The sequence below is a fragment of the Falco rusticolus genome, chromosome 9 (genome assembly GCF_015220075.1).
Source record: "Falco rusticolus isolate bFalRus1 chromosome 9, bFalRus1.pri, whole genome shotgun sequence".
In the NCBI taxonomy this organism is placed as follows: Eukaryota; Metazoa; Chordata; class Aves; order Falconiformes; family Falconidae; genus Falco; species Falco rusticolus.
The window spans coordinates 41,301,719-41,321,911 of record NC_051195.1 but is presented as its reverse complement, the minus strand read 5'-3'; the positions used below and the strand labels follow the sequence as shown (position 1 = coordinate 41,321,911).

The following is a 20,193-nucleotide window of genomic DNA, read 5'->3' as shown; positions in this document are numbered from 1 at the left end:
ATCACAGCCCTTTTTTCTTGAGCACCCTGTAATCATCAGGGAGTGTTTGGATAAAAGAGCAAATGCAGTTGTTTTCATAGCCTCTGCCCTGTCATTTTAGTGCTATTTGAAGAGGATTTTAGCAGGTAAATATTTCCACGTTGCAGCCAGCTTCAGCATAGACAACCTTTTCTGCTCTCTCCTTGCTATAATTAACCTGAGGCAGAAATAACTGCAGCACACTATGAAGAAACGCAAATTTGAAGCTTCCCAGAGCTCATTATTTGTAGTGAGGAGGATGTTTAATAGGATGTAAGAGTAGTAGTCTACCTATTTAACTTAAGTGCCATTCACTTACCATTACAGAGCTACTAATGCAGTGTCTGGGGCATGTTTTAGCTCAGGCCATGCTTTGAGCATCTCAAAGGGCTGTCATTACCCACCTGCTCTGGGTGGACTTGGCAGGCTTGAAACACCTGAAACACCTGTCCTGTGGGAGCCCAGTCGGAGCAGAATGTTTGGAGCAGCCAAGCTAGGCACCTCTTCCTTATCGGTGCTGGAGTGAGACAGCCCAGTGTTTGTAGCCATGGAAGTAGGTGCTCCAGCTCTCTGGAGACAAAGGTAGTTCTGCTGTAGGCTGTGGCTGGACAAGCTGGGCAGCAGCTCCAGGAGGAAAGCCCATGGGCTCTGAGCTGAATCCCAGGGCATGTCTGGAGATGCTGAACCCAGGGCTGCTCCCGTTGGCAGCACTCTGGTGGGGCGAGGGCCAGAACAGGCGCCCCCTGCTTGCACAAGTGCCCCGCTGGTCCGTGCTCCAGGCACGGGTGGTCCAAGTGCTGGGCCTCCCACAGCCAGGTGGGTCTGGACCTTCACAGCGTGCCTTCACCTTCGGGCCAGACACCTGGCCAGGTGGATCATCCTCCCTTCTTTCTGCTGATGCTGAGCCTCTGCCGAGGAGCCAGGGAGAGGATAGGCAAGAGGAAGATATCACGGGGCAGGTTCCTGGAGAGGAGCAGGGAGTCCTGTCATCCAGCCCTGCTCCAGGAGCTGCTGAGGCACTTCCAGTTAGGAGCCCCTGGCCAAAAGGCACTAGCAGCGTTCGGAGAAAGGACCTTCGGGGTGGTTCAAGTAAGGGCCAGCCAGTAGCCAAATGGTCTTTCGGGTCAGCCGCTGCCTTCTCTGGAGGTGCAACTCAGTCAAGAGTGGGGCATGCTACCTCAGCCAGGTCAAGCAGGAGAGAATTGAGAAAAAGGGAATCAATGTTTTTCCAGGCCAAAATGTCTGAAATAACGAGCGAGGAGGAATGCAAAGGGGAGAGGGTAGTAGCCAGGATGGCTGAGCGCATTGCATACCTCCGCCAGCGAAGGCTTAGGCTGCGGGTCTAGAATAGCCCATGGGAAGAATAAAAAAGCTGTTAAGCAGAGGTGTGGACCTGGGAGCAGAAACAGGCCTGGGTTCATCTGGTGAGTGAAGCAAAAGGCCGAGCCTTCGGCCAAGCCTGGGTTCGGTTACGGCTGCCAGAGCAGGGGATGCTCCCTGTGGGCTTCGCAGGCAACGCACGCCAGGAGCCCTGGCTGGGGACAGGGTGAGTAGCGGAGGCTGAGTTACAATTCACGGTTGTAACCCACCCTTAAAGCATTTTGTTATTTCTGTAGTATCTTTGCAAGGATTGTTTCTTGTTTATTTTCTCTCTCCCATTTGTTTCAAGTTAAATTTTCTGCCTTTTTTTAAAAATCTTGCTAGTAGCCCAGCCAAACAGTCACCTCTGTAACTGAACTCAATCTTCTGATCTGCTCTGACTGCACTTGATGGAAATAAGTTTGTTTCAAATAAGTGAAGCAAGATAATAAGGGGGGGGGGGGGGGGGGGGCGGAGGAATCTGAAGTGCCTGTCACTTGCAGAATTGACTCGGTGTTTGAAGAGAGATCTAGGTAAATCCTGGAGAAAGCAAACTCTTAAAATACATACTGATCAGTCTGCAGTGGAACAGGCTACCTTTGTCCTGCTTCTCAAAAAAACCCTGAAAAACTGAAGCAGGTTTATGAAAGACTGTGAGAATGATTTGAAGCCTGCAACACTTGCCAGCTAACAAGCTGGATTAAGAAACTCATTCTAATTAATTCAGCAGAGAGAGAGCAGGTTAAGAGATGGCTTGCTCCCTGGTTTAGGTAGCTTCATAATGAAAGACTCTGAATCTTGTCGTACCTTGTAGTAATTAGATTAGAAAAGCTGGAAGCTAGACAAATTCAAGCTAAAAACAAAACTGAACTTTCCCATGACAGTAAACAGTTATTTTGATGTTTCCTATGGTATTTCAAGTTCTGAAGTGAAAGTGAGCACTCTGAAATGTGACTCATGTTGTGTAGTCCCCCAACTGGCCCAAAGCCAATATTTCATCCTACAAGCCTGTGGTTTCCCAAGGATTAAGGATCACTTTGCTAAAGGTGTAGATTACAAGTAGACAGATCTGAGTGTAGATACAAGTCCAGGTCTGTTCATGGAGCGTCCTGCTGGACCACCCCCAAGGGCAGACCCCAGTGGGTGTGGGCTGCTGCTGCCACAGCCTGATTGTGCAGTGCTATCCCATACCTAAAACCTGCTTCTCCTCAGAACTTTACTCCCCCCTGCAAAGAGGAATTCAAAACAAAATCAGAACATTTTATTACTCCTTTCCCCCCATCCCCTTCCTTCATATTCATCTCCTCCATCCTATTTCAACAGGGATATAAAGGCTACCCTGGACCACCAGGCCACCCTGGACACCAGGTGAGTCTTCCCACTTTCCAGCAGTGGACCTTTAACGAGGGGTGGATTTGCTGACTCTGATGCTGGTTTGGATGCCATACGTCCCGCTCGGTGTGGACAGCCAGCTGCTTCCAGGGGCAGCCGGGGACACACGGGGGATGCGCAGTGAGCTCCCGTACTGCCGGCAGCTGTGCGCGTAGGCTGGCTGCGCATCAGCAGGTTGGTGGGAGGAGACTGCCTCAGAGCTTCTAAATTTAATTTCTGATTTTTATTGCTCAGCCATGTTAAGTTTACATGGTGGAAGACATACCAGCTTACTCTGCTCCCCCTTTATTTCTCCTTTTACATTAATTTCGTCTGGAGTTAACTAACCACATCATATTAAGTACTAACATGTAATTCCCCTCCCAAAGCCGATTCCCCCTCTCCCCATTTCTCCCCCCTTTTTATTTGGTTAAGTCTGATGTTTGCAGTTCAGAAAAAAAAAAAGGCAATGAATAGCAGGCCCTGTTAGCAATGATGTTAAAGGATATTATACATGAATCCATTTAGTTCTGAAGAATTTTGGCAGAATTTCCTCACCAGTAAAACGGTTCCATATGCCAGATATAGATGTAGCCTTACACCTTCTCTTAGCCTCCTTGTTTCAAACTATCTGCTGCTTTCACTGCAGATGGAGGGAGGAGGAGAAATAGCGACACTTGCTTAATGCATGGATCCTATTGACTTGGCTTCTATGTGTTTCCCCCCTCATTAATTTATTCCACTGTGTACCTGCAATGTTTTCTTATTCTCTATAAATTTGCATCAGGTTAATCTGTTCCACCCTCCTTAGCCCCCAGCTCAAAGAATGAAGCAGCTAAAAGGGCTTCCCAAGTGTGACATTCACCTTCTGTGCCTTTTCTTTTTTTCTTTCCGAAGGGCGAACGAGGACCAGATGGAAGCCCAGGTGCCAAAGGTTATCCTGGCAGGCAGGTGCAGTAAATCTCATCGTGCTGTGCACAGACTAGGGATTTGGGTGTGCAGGTAGCTGAGTACGTGCCCCACGAAAGACAGTGCAGACCTTTAGAATACGTCTGAATATTTTCCTTCTTCCCTCCCCAAGCTGCTGTATCAACGACATGGTCTTTCAACTCTGAGGGCACTAAGGTTGTTAGAAAGTATTTTATGCTTGTGATAGATAAAACCTGAATTTCTATAGCAAAATCTGACAGATTTTTGCTTCAATATAACAACAGGGCAGGGGAGGAAAACCCAAAACAGCAGAGCAGAGAAACGTACCTGCAAGCTGCTAATAGAATCACAGAATGGTGATTCTCGTCACTTTTAGGCACATTTTGTATCTGATGTTGAACAAGTTAGAAATCTGAGACAGCAAAAGGTATATTACTTAAAGAAATTATTTAGATGCCCTCTCACTAGTAAATTTCACTAGCATAATCATATATATATACACACACATATAAAATCATGCATGGACCATAAATATATAGAACATAATATTTGCAGCTGCAGAAAAGATGATGAAAGAAAACCAAGTCTTTGTTTTCATTCTGAAAAAAATGAAAAATGGTGACTTTAGGAACGGAGGAGTGGAGATTAAGTTTGGATACTTTATTGTCTTACTGACGTAAGATACTGAAAAGTAGGAAGAAAAATTAAGAGGAAGAATTTGTAAAACCCTAAATGGAATCTGTTAGAGGGCAGAAGACCTGGCCCTGTAATGTTTTAGAGTGAAATGAATTTGTCATGGTTTTCTGAAATGAACACGTTACTGTTGGGTTCCGTCCCGTTTATCTGTCAGTGCATGGCGGAGAGGCCAGGTGGGTGCCAAAGACCCCAGCAGCCTGTCAGGGGTCTCTCAGACTTGGCATGAGTTTGTATGTGTGTTTTTACGCAGCTGTGCAATGTGAACTAGACGTACAGAACAAGTCTGCATCCCCCTGCCTCAAACTATCAATAATGTATGATCCATTTAAAACTGAAAATTAAGTTGATACCTTGCTTAGCACACTGGGGAGTGCAGATGGTAGGACTGGAGGAGAGCTTTATACACCTGACTAAATGCTCCGTTCATACTCTGAAAGGCTCTTCAAGATTTGCATACCAAAGAATCTGTGTTATATGACCAATATATGACCAATATGGAGAAGTTCAAGCTGTTTTGGACATACAAGGTTAATGAACGCTGCTTAACATTTCACAGCAGTGTTGTGCCCATCAGATAAGCAGGGTGAAATATTTGTGCCCGACATAGGAAGAACAAAAGTGCTTTCTTAAAATGTGGTTTGGGTCAGGAAAGTGACTTCTTTTTTTTTCTTTTTCTTTAAGTCACCTTTTTTCAGTATATCTGAATGCGGTGTGTATCCAGCATCAGAGCTGTTTACTTTACTGAGATTTTACTACTTGTTACTGCTGTCAGCTGTGCTGGCTCTGCCACACGATGGGAGAGAGAGCTTGGCTCTGTTTTGATTTGCACATCATAGGCAGAATTGTTAACTTCACCCGGATGGCTGAAATCTTTGGCGATGGTGCATGAGCCAGGAAAGGCACAACCTGACTTTCACATCCCAGGCTGAGTGTGCAGTGCTGCCAGCTAAAGAAAATGTGGGCTTAGCCTTTTTTATTTTTTTTTCTTTTTTCTTCCCCTTTTCCAGAAAAGCCCGACAACATTTGGAACTAGAAAGAAATTGACCTGGAAACTTGCTAGAAGACAATAAACATGAAAATTCATTATGCATTTTTACAGGGTTCTTTTTCACAGTACTTTTAAGTGAGCAGCAATAGGCATAGCAGTAGAATGGGGAATGTATTTTCAGTTCTTTCTATAGCTGTTGATGCTGCAAAGGGATAGAGATATTGCAGTTCCAGCACTGCTAAGTGACTTTCTAAGCTGTAGAAATTGGAGAGGCTTTCTCACTACATCAGGGCCCACCTGTGCTCCCTAAACAGGTATTGAAATACATTTGTCATTTGTTGTGTGTGTGTTCACTTAGGCAGGAAAATGACTCGAGAGCTGCTGGGTACAGAGCATCACTGTACATCGCATTGGAGGTGTAACGCAACCTCCGTGCACCCTGCTGCGTTAGCTCTTTCGGTCTTTATGATCAGAAATCTCGACTTCAGCCCCGGGGAAGGCTCACTATGTGCAGCAGTTTCAGGTTCTGCAGAGCCTCAGCTCCCCAACAATGGGAGATTTGTTATTTGTATCATTTTGTCCTTTTTTCTCCTTAGTTGATAGGCCTTGGACTTGGCCCTGAAAGCAGGACCACGCAGGGACGGTGCTGGGGATTTGGCACTGCTCGTTGGGTTAAGTTAAAGCCTGTCCACATTTGTCTTTGTTTTTTCCCTTCTGTTGTAGGGTTTACCTGGCCCCATAGGGGAAGCTGGCCCAAAGGGCAGTCGGGTAAGCAGCCTTTCATTTGTCTTTTCTCTGCTTGTTTTTACCAAAGGCTTCTCAAGAATCTTTATGCTGAATTTTGCAATCTTGAGACTAGTTGCTTTAATTTGTTGAATTCAGGGGATTTGAACTGTGCACTGCTTGTTTATTAAAACACTGCTAAATATTTAAAATTAAACATGGAATATGTACCAAGATGAAAGTTCACCAATAGTGCTGATGATACGAAGCCAACCCCTTCAGAGCTCACATTGCAGGAAAGAATGGCATAGAAATTCCTACCAAAGACCAAAGTCTGAACTTTCTGTGAGCCCCATCTCCCAAAGGCCTCTTTAGTTTCACTAAGTGTGGTTCAGCGGTCTTCGACCATGCTGAATATGAGCTCTTTTGGGTATAGTCCTGGGTTTGGGAGTGATTTATATCATTATGCAGAGTAGCAAGCCAGCATCTTGAAGCCATGTGCAAATACAAACATTAATATCTCTGTTCTGCCTGGTTTTGCTCACCAAATTGAATTGCTGGGGGTTCATTCTCACTGCAAAGAATTTTTATTTTTATTTTATTTTACCAGTTGAGACTCTAGTTAATCACGTTTTGTTCTTTTCCTGCAATTATAAAATCACAAAGAGATTCAGAGCCAATAAAATCCCCCATTTCTTTACCATGTGATACTTTCTCTATATGCAGTGAATTCAACCAGCTGGCTTTCATCACTAGGCAAACTGCAAGGAATAAACAAATGCTGGCCCTGTAGCTAGCTGCACTGCTGAGCTGGGAGGGGAGATGGCCTGTTCGATGTCCTGCAGGAGAGAGGCAGATCTGAGATAGCGCAGCTCACCTGGCTTCTGCAGGTGGTGAAGTTTTCCCTGGTCCATCTGTCTCGCTGGCCTCACCAGAACTTCACGTAATTATCATGTGGTAGATGTGCAGAATGTAAGACTTGAAAATTACTTTCCACTTTGCAGCCCTGAGTGCTGAGGACTGAAATATCGATAGCTACCCGAGAAAGCCATTTTTCAGTTCAGCTGCAGTCCATCAGAACTGAGCACTAAGGTGCACGTTGTGGGTTGAGGGAGCCAGCTGTGGGCTCTTCTCCATCCCTCACCTCTGCTTCTGCTTCTGCAGGGAGTAGTTCAGGAGCTACCTGCTTTGTCTTGGGATCTGGGAGGCAAAGGCATCGTTTTGACATTAGCCGTGTTGCCTGGCTACATGTTATCCCTAGAAGGAGCGATGGACTGGTGAAAAAGTTTGGTGGGGTTGACAGTAGGAGATTTAGTGATGATGGAGAAAGAAAGATGAGAGAAAATCAGTGTTAACACTTGGCTCTTGTAACAGTGAGGTGCCACTGTGAGTGGGCTCCCTGCTGAAATTCACTTCCTCTTGGTTCTGCATGTTTGGCACAAATTAGTCCTTTGCAAAGGACCAACACACAAGGTAACTTTGTGCTAACTGCTGAGCAAAGAGGATTAAACACAAGGCTTTGATTGTTGCAAGGGCAGGGGAATGTAGCATTTTATGCAGCATGTCTTGTCTGAGCAGGATCCCCAGGCGGTAGGGAAACGCCGCGTCCTTGAAAACGCGACGCCTGCGGATGAAAGGAGCAGGTTTTGTGTGAGACACGCTGGTGCGAAGGAGGCTCCTTTGTAGCTGGGTGTCGGAGGTCTGTGTGTACGCACTGGTTGAGCCTCCTACACCGACCCGAAGAGCCTGGAGCAGCATGCTCAGCCTCTCCCTGCCGAGGCAGGGCCCTTGCTGCTTGGGCTGCCAGTGTGTTTGCAAAAGGTCTTGGTGTTGCAGCAGTTTGCCGAAAGGCTCGAGGCAGAACGGTTTTTGCTCCTCCTCAGCAGCAGGGTGGTCGGCAGCCTGGCACACTTGGTGCTTGGGTGAGAAGGAGCTGCAGTGTGCCACCACTGAGTGACACAAGCAGAAAGGGCTCGGTGCAACAGGACATTTTCACAGCACAGTTTGGAATGAGTGCGAAAGGCAGGAAAAGAGCCCTTGGAGAGATGAAAGGAGGTGTAGGCTCATGGATTGCTTCTGCTGTTGCTCTTGCTAACTTTGAACAAAGCTCCGTTTCCCTCAGGTACACTTAGAGCCAGCCCAGGTAAGGTTCCTTCTTGCTGGCCTCTTCCTGCCTGGAGTCCTCATGATCCCTGGTGTGAGGGTATGTGCCCTTGGACTACATCGTGGAAGCCAGCACCATGCAGTCCATGGGCATATACACTTGCCTCAAGGTTTATTTCATCATGCTGCCACTGACCAGCGCTGGAGGATGCTCTGCTGCTCAGGAAAAACAGACTGCCTGCTAGCTAATAGAGAAATGTATCTGACTAATTATTTCCTCTTTTCTTTAGGGATATATTGGTCTCCCAGGATTATTTGGGCTACCAGGGGGTGATGGAGAACGAGTGAGTATTTTGCGAAGAAAACCTTGGTGTGTTGCTTCAGTACAGTTCTTCAGAGCTCATTGTAACCTTTCCTTCGGCAAGCATGCCGAATGTTTAACCATGCCTTCATTAGCCTCTTTCTGCCCTTGCACGAAGACCTGTGTCCCTGTATAACATTGACGTTCAGCTCAGGAAAACCTAGGCTTCAGGCAGAGCCATCAGAGCTCACTGTTGAGTAGGGAGGAGTTTTTCTGTATTGTCCTTTGCTTAAAAATCTGCCTTCCTCCTCCCCCTTAATAGCTGATCTTAGTGGGATGGGACAGGGGGGGAAATGTATGTGGAAATTCCCTGCCCCCACAGGAGTGACATTGCAGCCACAGTGTCCCAGCATTTTGGGTGTCTAGCTGGAGATGTCTGGAACGAGCCGGCTCTTGGAAAGGCCAGTGCCTGGGGCTTTCTGGCAGTGGGCTTTCCTTCCAGTCGTATCGAGCTGGGCAGTCAGGAGAGGGACCTGTGGACGGGCAGCTGTGGCTGCCGTTTCCGTGTGTCCTCCCTTCCCCCCCCCCCCCTTTTCATTGTGCCTTCTCCAAACCCACGTGTTCAGAGCTTTGCAAGACCACCCTTGCTTTTTTTGCTCTTCTCCCCCACGTCCCCCCATCTGCCTGATCTCTAGCCATCCAAGGACCCCTTCTTCCCACTGCAAGAGCTCCTAAGGAAGGTTGCTGTAAGATGAAGACTGTTTTATTCCAGCTTTTTCTCCCTCAAACACAAGCTCCAGAAACAAGAGAGGCCCCAGGAGTGTGTGGGAGCGAGTGTGCATGTGCCTGCCTGGGAGGGGACTACCCTGCGCGCTAGAGTCGCTGATTTAGTGCTCGTATAACTAAATAAGAAACACAAACAGAAGTTCTCCAGCGAGTGCCTTGGCGGTGGCCTTCGTTCGGTTCCAGACCAGTAGCTTAATGACTGCTCCTGCTAAACACAGCTCCAGCCAGTTGCCCTGGGTGTGGACGCTGCCTGTGTGTGTCCTCAGGGAGGGCCGTAGTTAGTGGGTGAAGGTTAATTGTCTTCTGCACTCGCAGCTGACATTCTGATTCCTGAACAATGCCGCAGTCATTAGCCTGTTTTGCATTCCCCTTTCTCTTCTAGCTTTGTTTTTTATTGTTGGTTGGCTGTTTGCTTTCTCAACCAGACCTTTTATTTTTCTCTCTGTGTGTTTTCCTTGCAGGGGATCCCTGGAGTTCCTGGGAAGAGGGGCAAGATGGGTAGGCCGGTAAAGTTTTTCCTCATCTATTATGCAGACCTTGTTGAAAGAAACTGAAAACAAAACATCTGGCTTTTGGCTGGATCCCTTCATATCTTCTGATGGGAACTAAATGGGGAGATCAAACAAACCTTTCCGTGTATCTCTTGTCAAGCAGTAAGAATACTGAAGACACATACTGTTCTCTTCCTTTCTTCCATGCTCCGCATGCTTCACAGACATTTTTGTTCTTTCTTGCACTGTCTCCATGGTCCCTTGGATCTTAAAGGTTCTCAGATTCTCTTCTGCAATGTCCTCCCCTCTGTCCTTTCTCTGGCCAGCCTTTTCCCTGAATGCACTTGCTGATTCCCCACCGTGGCTGGAGCACCCCAGGTGTCTGCACTCGCTCTGTTACATCCACTGCTCTGCACTCCCACCAGTCCCATTCACCGTCACCTCTTTTTGCTGTGATTGTCTCCAACCCTGGTACCATCCTGGTTTGTATAATGCAGGTGCACTTTTGTGTAGCAACCCGTTTGTCCTTGGTGGTGGTACAGAGTTAAAGCAGTGACAGGTCAGGGGAAGACGTGTTTGAGGAGCAAGGAGGCCAGGGAGATTGGAGAGCTGGGTCAGGAGGAAGAGGTGTTTGCAGGTAGGGCTGGATACAAGGTGCAAACTGAGAGAGCTGCCTAGAACGGGGTTTGTGCTGACTGTAGCAGAAGGCGAAACAAAAGCAGGTGAGAAAAGTGCTGAAATGAGCAGAAGAAACAGGGAAAGGAAAGCCTTTTTCACATCAGCTTTCTTCCAAGCAATTCTGTGTGCCTCCTTTAACAAAATGTCTAAAGTCTTTTGCTGCAGGAGTCAGCAATCAGGCATGTTCATGCTCTGGTGTGTCTCATGGCTTTGCACCTTGTCATTCACGTTAGCCTGAGTTTCTCTTGATCTCCTGACACCATTGCACTCACAGGCTCCTTGTGAAATGTCCACTCACCCACACACAGAAAAATCCAGTGCTTTCCCCTTGTCACCCCTGCTTGCGAACACATGCTTTTCAAGAGTCCCACACCTACCTACCGCTCGCTGGCGTTCTTGCAGTAAAAGCCATGCAAACATCCCGACAGTGCCACATTCATGCTGCCTGGCTGTTCTCTCCTTAGGGTGGGGGGAGATCAAGCAGATTTTTTTTTTTTTTTTGGGGGGGGGTACTGGAAATCTGTACAGATCTTAGATTTTTTTGTAAGCCACTGGTTGCACCAGAAACCTCTGTGATGAATAATTGCAGAGAGTCCATCGATGTAACGATGACTCATTGACCAGAGTAAAACAAACAAAGCAACTGTCGTTAGGTGCAGGGTTTCTGCTCTCTGCCTTGTTCCTGCACAGAGCACGCTGGAGGCTCAAAGTGTTCCAGCTGTTGTTTGGCTAGCATGTGCAATCTTCCAGGCAAGGGCTTTTGTCTGGCGGTCACTGTTACAAACAAGGGGCTCCCCTGAGATCAGTGGGGAATCTCTCAGCCATGGAGGCATTTGGGCTGGGATCTAGAGAAGGGATTAAATGGCTGTGCATGAGCACCTTTGTTCTACTCAGCTCTTTCAGAGAGTTCTGGCTCCATCCCCGTCTTATGATACCTGGTTTAATAAGAAATCTTGAATGGACCGATGCTGATGATTTGTACTTCTGAGCGTGAACAAACGGATTAAGTGACATCCAGGGTTATTCAGGAAGTCACTGGGAGAGCGGAAAGTAGGAACCAGCTGACCTGGTTCCCTTCCCAACACTTATCTCCTGGCCCATGCTGTCTCCCAGCTGGTTTGCAGTGTTAGTGAGCCTGCTGTGATTTTCCGGTCTCTCGCATCCCCACGCTGCTAGGTTTGCTGGCGCAGCTACTGTTCCTGTTCTATTTCAGTGTTGTCATTGCAATGGAGAGCTCTTGGAAGCCCTTACTAGCTGCCATCCCAAGCTGGTGAGTGCTCTGGAGAACAGGGAAGGAGTTGGTATTAAATATATTCCTCTACCTGGTTTTGTTTGGGGTAAGAGGCAGCAACAGATTAAGTGCTCAGCAGAGTAGGAGTGGGGGGGGCAGGGGGAGTTTGCATGTGACACCATGGGCCTCCTAGAATGATGTAAGAGGGAACGATTAAAATAGAAGAACTGGACATGAGTCAGATCTTGAATTCCTTCCAGGGAAGTTAAGTTTTGCAGAGCTGTGAGGGACATAGTGAATCTGTCGTGGAAGCATCTGGCTCCACCTCCCGCCCTGCTGCATCGTGCAGCGAGCGAGTGCATTGCTAACGTACGGCCCTGCCGAGCTCCTGAGCGAGGAGAGGGCTGGGGGCTGTGGTTGAAGTACAATGCACTAGGGAAACTGAAATAATGTGAGTCTGTATCTCCAGGTCTGCTGCCTGGTTTAGAGGTAGGCTGGAGGTCTGGAGCTAAGGCAGCTGGTTGCTTAAACCTTCAGCCTTGCCAATGCAGTGGCTGAAAAGAATGGCTCTTTATGGTGGTTTTGTGGATTTTTATGGTGTTCATTTGAAAGGCTGGGGGGGGCGGGGGCGGGGAAAGGATTTCATAAAGGCCTCATTGCTGTGAGGGCAGCAGGGCTGTGGTCCGCGCTGTGCGGGGGAGAAGGAATGGGAGAAGCTGTTGTTACCTGCTATCTTGGCATCCACAGGCAAAGTACCAGTCCTGGTTTGTCCTTAGAAAGGAGATGCACTGGCACCGAGGGAGCTGGCCCACAGGAAGAGGAGCTATAGCTAGGCATCAGTCAAGAAGCGCAAAGCTGAAAGCGATATGATTTTCTCACACTGTGGGAGATGGGTAGCTACAATCAGAAATGTCTGCACTGCAGGTTATATTAAACTTTAAATAGAGCGTAATATTTTCAGACCTTCTCAAGCCCTGTTAGAGAAGGATGCTTAAAGGCAAACTTTCAGGAAACGTATCTGAAGAGCTTTGAGCTCTCTTTTCATTCACCTTTGTTGTTGGTATGTGATTATATCTTTTTTTTCCTGTGGAGTATCAATACTTTACCAGCTGTGCTATCTTATGCCTGATTTTTGCTTACAATGTCTTTTATTAGTGGTATTATTTTAAAAGAGATAGAAAGGAAGGAGCAAAGTTCAGTTCCAAGGCATACTTAGTAATTCTTGGGTTTGTCTGAGCTCTATTAATAATTTAGACAAACACAGCTGAGATTTCCTTATATTTTTCCGAGAACCTGTTGGTGCTGCTGGTCCCATGCCCCGTGTCAGGTACCTTGCAAATACCTTGTGAAAGAAAAGCCCGAGCCCAAAGGGTCCATCAGTTGGAGTTACACAAGCAGCACAGGACCAGGCCATCCCCAGGGCTGAAAGGTTTAGGGAACAGCAGCATGAACAAGTCATTAACACCACAACCCGTCATTTTGGCTTCCCTGCCTGCCTAGCTGTGCTCATCGCTGCTCTTCTTTCTTTTGTCCTGTAGCTCATGTTTGTGAGCGATCCGCAGCTGTGTCCCACCAGCTGTCGGGTGCCGTGATGGGGGCTCCTGCCCACCTGCTAACCTCAGGGAAGGGAGGCAAACACCTCCTGACACACAGGCTCTGCTGTCGGGCTTTGCACCGCCTGTGGCAAGTGCCAGCGTGTTGTGAAGGGCTGCTCCGAGGGGATAGCCTGGCAGGAGGAGCAGGCTGTGTAAGCAGCAGGCATAGAGGGAGGGTTTGTGCTCAGGGTGCGTGGCCGGGAAGGCTGACACTGCTGCCTGTGAGAGTGGCTGAAGCCTGCCAGGGCAAGGTGGGGAGATGCTGCATCGCTTGATGACTGCCCACGAGGGGGAAGAGGATACAGGACCTGCTTTCTCCCCGTGGCATGCAGCTTCAGACAACTTGTTTGTCTGTTCTTGGCTGTGTGCAAAACAGGGATAACAGGCTTGATTCTCCTTTGAGTTTAGTAGTTGAAACTTTGCATGTAAATCCCGAGGATTACTGCTCAGGTGTCAAGGAAGAGGTGCTATAAGGTAGCATGTGGATTTTATGTATTGGGGATCAGCACACAGGTGAGTCCAGAAGTCTCCTTTCCCTTTGCCCATCATCCACAGCGTGGAGGTTGTGGGAGCCAGCAGAGATCTGGCAGCCACTCTAACGTAGCCTCAGTATTTGTTGTGAGCATCAACGTGGTGGCAAGCTGCCGAATCTGGCATCCGTTTTCCATGAGCTGACCACAGGCGGGGTCCCCCTTGCCAGCTCTCAGCTTGTAATGCGGCGGCACTTTCTTGCCAGGCTGTTTTTCATGTCTGCTGTCGTCTTCCATGTTGACTTACAAAGTTAATGTCTTAACTCCTGCTTCCCAGTGAACACCAAGTCTCAACATACTCTTTCCTTTTCATCCGATAAATTGTTAGAAGTGCTTGTGATACCTCTGCACTCCCCACCAATATAGGTGGGCTGCTGCATCGCGTGAAAAGGCATTGCCTTGTGGGAGACACCGGATAGCAAAAGCGGGGCTGCTTTTGGGTTAGGAAGGTTTCGTTTTGCAGGTTCCCCCAACCTTTTGATGTACAGCTAAGATAACTTAGTGGTGAACGTTAAGTGCATGGGACTCTGCCAAGGTACGCAGCCTCAGCTGTCGTCCACACAGACAATGGGGGCACATGGTTTGCCATGTGTCTGGAAAGGCTGGCATAACCACAGATCGCTGAGAAAATAAATTTTGCTCCTCTCTGTAGGGACTAAGACGATAAACAATTCCTCCCTTCTTGCTCCAGTCCTTTCTGTGCTTTGGATGCAGCCGAGGCCCTTCCTTGCATTTGGAGTGAACCAAGCGAGAGTCTTCTGCACCACACAAGTTGAGGTTTGGGAAACTGGTAACAGCATTTCACAGTACCTCTTCTTTAATGAATAACTGCCATGCTCCAGTGATGTTTGGCTGAAGGGGCTTCAGGGGACTTTTGCTTGTGTTTGGGTGGAAGGGCTGCCCTGGAGAGCTGTGCCCCCACAGATAGAGGGATAGTTATGTTTAAAAATGCCATGAAATCTTTATCAAAAGGATGTGTCACGGAGCTGTGAAGCCTCCTGGGGAGACAGCAAGCAAACCTGTGGCACAGGAGCAGCCCTGCAGCAGGACCGTGAGCCCCGTATCCAGCTGGGGATGGCATCTCCTGCTTTGCAGGGGTGGAAACTGCCACGGTCCCAGGTCTAGGCTGAGAAGAAGGCAAAGGCTCTTGTGTAGCGGTGTGGAGTAAAGGCAGCGAGCAGGGGTTTGCCAGGCTCCCTTTAGGGTGACTCTCACCGCGCCAGGGACCGGTGCTGGGTCCGAGCCAGCCTGCCGGCCTTCGCGCCCACCTGTGGAGGGGCTCACGTCTGCGCTTTCCACCAAGAATGCTCTCGGAGGCGTAGACTGCCAACATAAGCTACACTTGTTTATTTTATTCTCCTACTTTTTTTTTTTTTTTTTCCAGTGAATGCCTTCTCTCAACCTCAGCCCTGCTTCACCACCACCATTTTTGGGGGTGGGGTTTTTTTTGGTTTTGTTTTTTTTTTTTAATTGTTTGACTTGCAAGCTCTGTCCCTGGGGAGACTCCTGGGCAGCGATACACCTGGCCAGAGCCAACTGGCAAATAGAGTCTTTCACAGACAAGACAGGAGGGCTGGTTGGATTGAGCAGCTTCACCTTCAGCCAACAGGAAAATAAAATCCTATTTTTGGAGAAGGATTCTGTTGGCGTGAAGATCCGCCAGGATTCCTCGGAGCAGCAGCTGCCAGACTGCCTCCCTTACTCCATCAGGGAAAGTGTTTTAAACTGAATCAGATGCTGTATACATACAACACACCCACCCACATGTGCACACCTGAAAAGGCCTCGGGGAAGCAAAGGACACAGTGCATCTCGCCGGTCTCTGCTTCCCCAAGTACAGCTGCTTCCTGGGACAAGAGGCAAGGAGCAGTGGTGTCTGCTCGGACCAGGAGCAGCCTTTTAGCTGACAACAGCAAGGAAGGGCAGGCTGCTTGGTTTGTTTTAAGCAAAGCAAGAAAGGAAGGGGAGGTGGGGGGGATGTAATCCCCTGGTGCAGGAGGAGCTGGTTCCAGTGTCTGCCTGGGTCTGGTTGTTCTCAGCAGGAGTCTCCTGGCACATGAAAGGATGCCCTTTGCAGGGAGCGTGGGTGAAAAGGAATTAAGGCACTATTGTAGGATCTCAAAGACAGAGATTTAGTTACTAGTTCAGCTTCAGACATCTCAGTGTTACCTGGGACAAATCAGTTTGCGTCTCTGTCTCTGTTGCCTCGCTAATTGTGGTTCCTCGGCTTCACTGAGTGCAGTGAGGACACACTGTGCAACCACTGCAAAGCTCTGCTTGGGGTGGGAGCAGCAGGGCACAGGAGCACCTGGGTCTTGCTTAGTGCAAAGCATCTGCTTGTATGCTTTTCCTCCAGCTCCTCTTCAAGCTTCATCTCACTTCTTTCATTGAACTTCTCCTTCAGACAATGTGAAATCCATTCAGCCCAACCCTTTTTCCCTATCTCTTTTCTGTGTTTCCCAGCTGTGAGATAGAGCCAAAAGTTTTGTCATAACCTGACTTCAGCCGCTGTGGAGGAGCACCCCGCTGGCTCTTGGCCAACAGAGCTTGTTAGCTGAGCATTCTTCTCCTAGCTTTGCTGCCCTTTGCCATCCCTTCCGTGTCCTGGTCCTTCTTGGCATGTCCTCTCCCTCCCACAGAGCGGGCAGGGTGTGTGGCTTGATATTTTTCACTAGGGTGTTTTTCCTCGCTGTCCCAATTCTTGAGCATAATTTCCAGGGACCAGTCGTCCTGGAAAAACAGCTGCACCCTGAAAAACGGTGGATTTGCTGTACCAAAAAACCCTCTGCACTCACTTTGGGAAGGTCAGGAGACTGAATGTGCTGGGCTCTTCAATCTCTTTCGCAAGTCTCCTGTAATGGGCTGCCAGTTGCGACCTGCCTGTCCGCCAGCACCGTAAAATGCGCTTCCTGCCCTGAGTGTTCTCCCTCAGTTTGGGCTCCTCGGGCTGCTGGAGCAGTTCACAGGACAGGAGAGGTGGTGTTGCTTACAGGAACGAAACAAATGGAATAACAAGGTTGACTTGTAATTCCTCAGCTGCTTGTTTCGGTTGAATAGTGCTAGTTTTGGTTTGGGGGAACATCTCTATCCTTTAGGCTCAAGCAGGAGGAGAGGGTCACTGGAAAAAATAGCTTTTACAGACATGTGAGATCTAGTAAATTAGGACACTATGGTCGCTGGAACTGTTATTGTGGTTTAAACTGCTACTGCTTACCCCATGGAAAGAAAGTGCTTGCTCTTTCACTGGGGGCTTAGAAGATTGATTGTTTCCTGCTGTGCACAGGGCTGTGTTGGGATAGCTTTCACAACCTGGTTTGGGTCTTTGGAAACTGTACGGATGCTGAAATATCCTCCTTAATGCCACAGTCACTAGCTTTGGTCCCATTTAACATGCAAAAGACTTAATACATGTGTTGCCAAGCTCAAATATTGGGCTGGGATGCCTGGGGTTAGCTGAATTGAAGCTACTCTTTCCATTTGTCTCCTCTGGGTTTGTTTTACAGCTTGGGCCAAAATCTACCAGGGGACCACCCACCACCCCAGAGATCTGTGAGCCCAGGCTGGGAGGGGTGCTCATGCCAGCGGAGCAGATGGCGTGTTAAGGACAATCAGGTGTTGGCAACGATGGGGCTTCAGTGCCGAGTGTTGTTGTGGGCCTGGCTGTTGCAGCAATGATGCCAGCCCACACTGTTCTGGGTTTCCTCTGTTGCCTCCCGCTCTGACCCTTTGCCATCCCATCCTGAGGATGGGCAGAAACCCTGGCTCTGTGGGGACAGTCACGGTGTGCTGTGAATGGGTGTCATCGCTGAATCTTCTGCTTACTGGGTAGCACTGGCCAAGTGACCTCAGGTGCTCAGCTCTCTGCCTTCCAGACAGGGGTAATCTGCTTTTCTAAATACTTGGAGATACACTGTTGGAAAGCCTGTTTAAAAGCTAGATTTTTTTTTTGTTACCTCTATTACCAAGCACCTCAAATCTCCTACATCTTTATCTTTAAGCAACAAGGTCAGTACTAGACCCTGAGACATAAAAAGAGATTAGTGGGAAACATGAATTTAAGTAGCTACTTATCCGGACACTTTTGTTCTGGCAGAGGAGTGCATTGTTTGTGTTGTGTTGGAAGAGGTTTAAACCAAATTTAAAAAATACTTTTAGTCTGGAGGAAGCATTCCTCTAGACGGTATTATGCTGCTGCAGCAATATCAGTTTAATTGTACTATTAAAAGTAGTAAAACCTTCCCACATTGGCAAGACCTTAGCTTGACAGAAGACACCTCAGCGGCCCCAGGGCCAGGCTGCTCAGTGGTTATCCATGGGTCACTCTGCACCCAGCTCTGCCCTCGGAGAAAGGAAGGATGCAGCTGGGGGAATGCTGAAGGCTGGGGCTGAAATCTGCAGCAGCGTAAGTACAGTATCAGTCTATGCACACTCACATTTTCCTTGGCAAGTTGTTTGACTGTAAACAGCAAAATATTCCAAGGCAGTCTTTTTTTTTTTTTTTCTTCCCTGAGCAATGAGTTTTTCCTACACATTGCTGTTCTGATCTTATTGATTCAGCATGTAGCAAAGTTACTTTTCCCCTTTTTTTCATTAAAGAAAATTGTAGCCCCCCCTGCCTTCTTGTTATATTTGACGTCTTTGTCTCTAGATGGCAGAAGGCTGTTTCCAGTGGTTGCTTACCACAGCTTCTTGGCATGTGCACAGGCTTGAGGGATGTAGTGCCCAGCTGGAAAAAGGCAGACAACTTTCCTATTTGCAGTGGTGCCTATAAAGTAGACATATTGAATCCAAGCAAGCAAGCGATAGCTTGTGTCCGTTCAGAAGTGCATACTGACTGCTCTAGGGGATGGGTACAAAACAGGCGCAATGCTGGCTCTGAAGTTGGTGGCAAAATTTTGGTTGTCTTAAACAGATCTCCCATCTCTCACTTTAGATTTGACCAAGTATCTTTTTACCTAGTTGTGTTGACCAGGAGTTGTAAACCCTCAAAGGTGAAGGCAGGTCTTGGATGACATCTTTGACTGCAGAGCTTCCCAGTATAGCTTTTCCTGTTCTGTCTGTTGTGATCATTTCAGTTTCCAGCACCGATGGGTTTCTAGATAGCATGTTTCTGTTGGCTGTTGCATTTTGCTTCCCTCAGGTTTGCTTTTCCAAGGTGCCCAGTGTTCATATAGTATGCAGAGGAGCAGGCAGGAAGAGAGAGCATCCTTCTGGCTCGCAAGGGCTGTCCTCTCCCCGTCTGCTCCGTCCCTGTCTCTTAAGCTCAGTTAGCCCAGAAGGTGGTCATGTTGTCCTTTGTGTCCCGTGGTCTGGTGGAGCCAGAGAAGGGTGTAAATCACTTTTACTGTGTTTGAGTCAGAAGTAACTCACCCGCTAGCAGTTGCAGCTTGTTGGTGTGTCTCTGGAGCACATCTTCTGGTGTAGCCTCCCCTAAGCAGCATTGCCTGCTGCCCAAGACTGCCCCACCGCGAACAGAAGAGGGAGCAGGGGTGATTAGGGCTTTGCTTCACAAGTTCCTGCTCTGAACTGAAGCACAAGGTAGACGCTCTGGCTAGGAAGCCTTTTACATGCAAATATATCCCTTAGCTTTCCATCCTGATGGCCACAGCCAGAACAGTGTGGGGAACAAAGCAGGATTTTAACCCTGGCCAAATTAACCGAGTCCAGGAGTCAGAGCCTGGGGTTAGGCTCTGCGTCCGCTGTGTCCATGGGGAGCTCCTCCAGCAGGGAACGAGTCCCCTTTTGACTCGGAGTCGAAGGAGGTGGATGCTGTGTCGTGTTTTATCTCACTCCATCTGAAGGGGTATGCAGGGAAAGGCAGGGGAGAGTCACAGCGCTCTTACCTCAGTGTCACAGCCTCCCCCAAGCACCCTCTGCTGCAGCTGAAGTTCAGAGTCAGCCCTGAAGCTGCTGCTGTTTGAGCTGGTCCCTGATCGCTCCTGGCAGCCTGCTCCCTGCCAGTCATTTGCTGAACGAAGTTCAAGCTCAGGGGAAAATTGAGGCCAATCCATCTTAAACTCGACTGCTTCCTCCTTGAAAATGCCGCTGCAGTGACTGGGAGGGTTTGCTAACACCGGAGGTTGTGTACCCCGCTGCTGAGCGTCCTGAGGGAGGCTGAGCACAAGAGGACAGGGAAGAGCGAGCTGCACGATGGTTTGTTTGCAGAAGGGAGCTGGGGGGGCTCGGGGGAGCGCAGGCCCCGTCTACAAGTAAGAGAGAGAACGTGTTGCACCACCATGTTCTGGCTCTGGCTCAGTACCTCCACTCCCTTTTCTATAATTGTTTGAAGTCTTCCAAATTTGTATCGGATATAATGAGATGATGAAGAAGTCTTTTGTGGTGACTTTTTCATGTAGTAAACATGGTCTTTCACAGCTCTGGGGTGTGGACCGT

General features: G+C 48.4%; 1 protein-coding gene across 2 annotated transcripts in view; it reads left to right on the top strand.

Moving 5' to 3' along the window:
* The window catches only part of COL27A1 (collagen type XXVII alpha 1 chain), a 159,511-nt gene that overhangs the window by 43,868 nt on the left and 95,450 nt on the right, over positions 1–20,193 (top strand). For both annotated transcript variants that reach the window (XM_037400496.1, XM_037400497.1), the window contains 5 exons: positions 2,701–2,745; positions 3,646–3,699; positions 6,086–6,130; positions 8,479–8,532; positions 9,737–9,781. In XM_037400496.1, the coding sequence (XP_037256393.1) occupies positions 2,701–2,745; positions 3,646–3,699; positions 6,086–6,130; positions 8,479–8,532; positions 9,737–9,781 (243 nt within the window). The remainder of the gene's footprint in view (positions 1–2,700; positions 2,746–3,645; positions 3,700–6,085; positions 6,131–8,478; positions 8,533–9,736; positions 9,782–20,193) is intronic.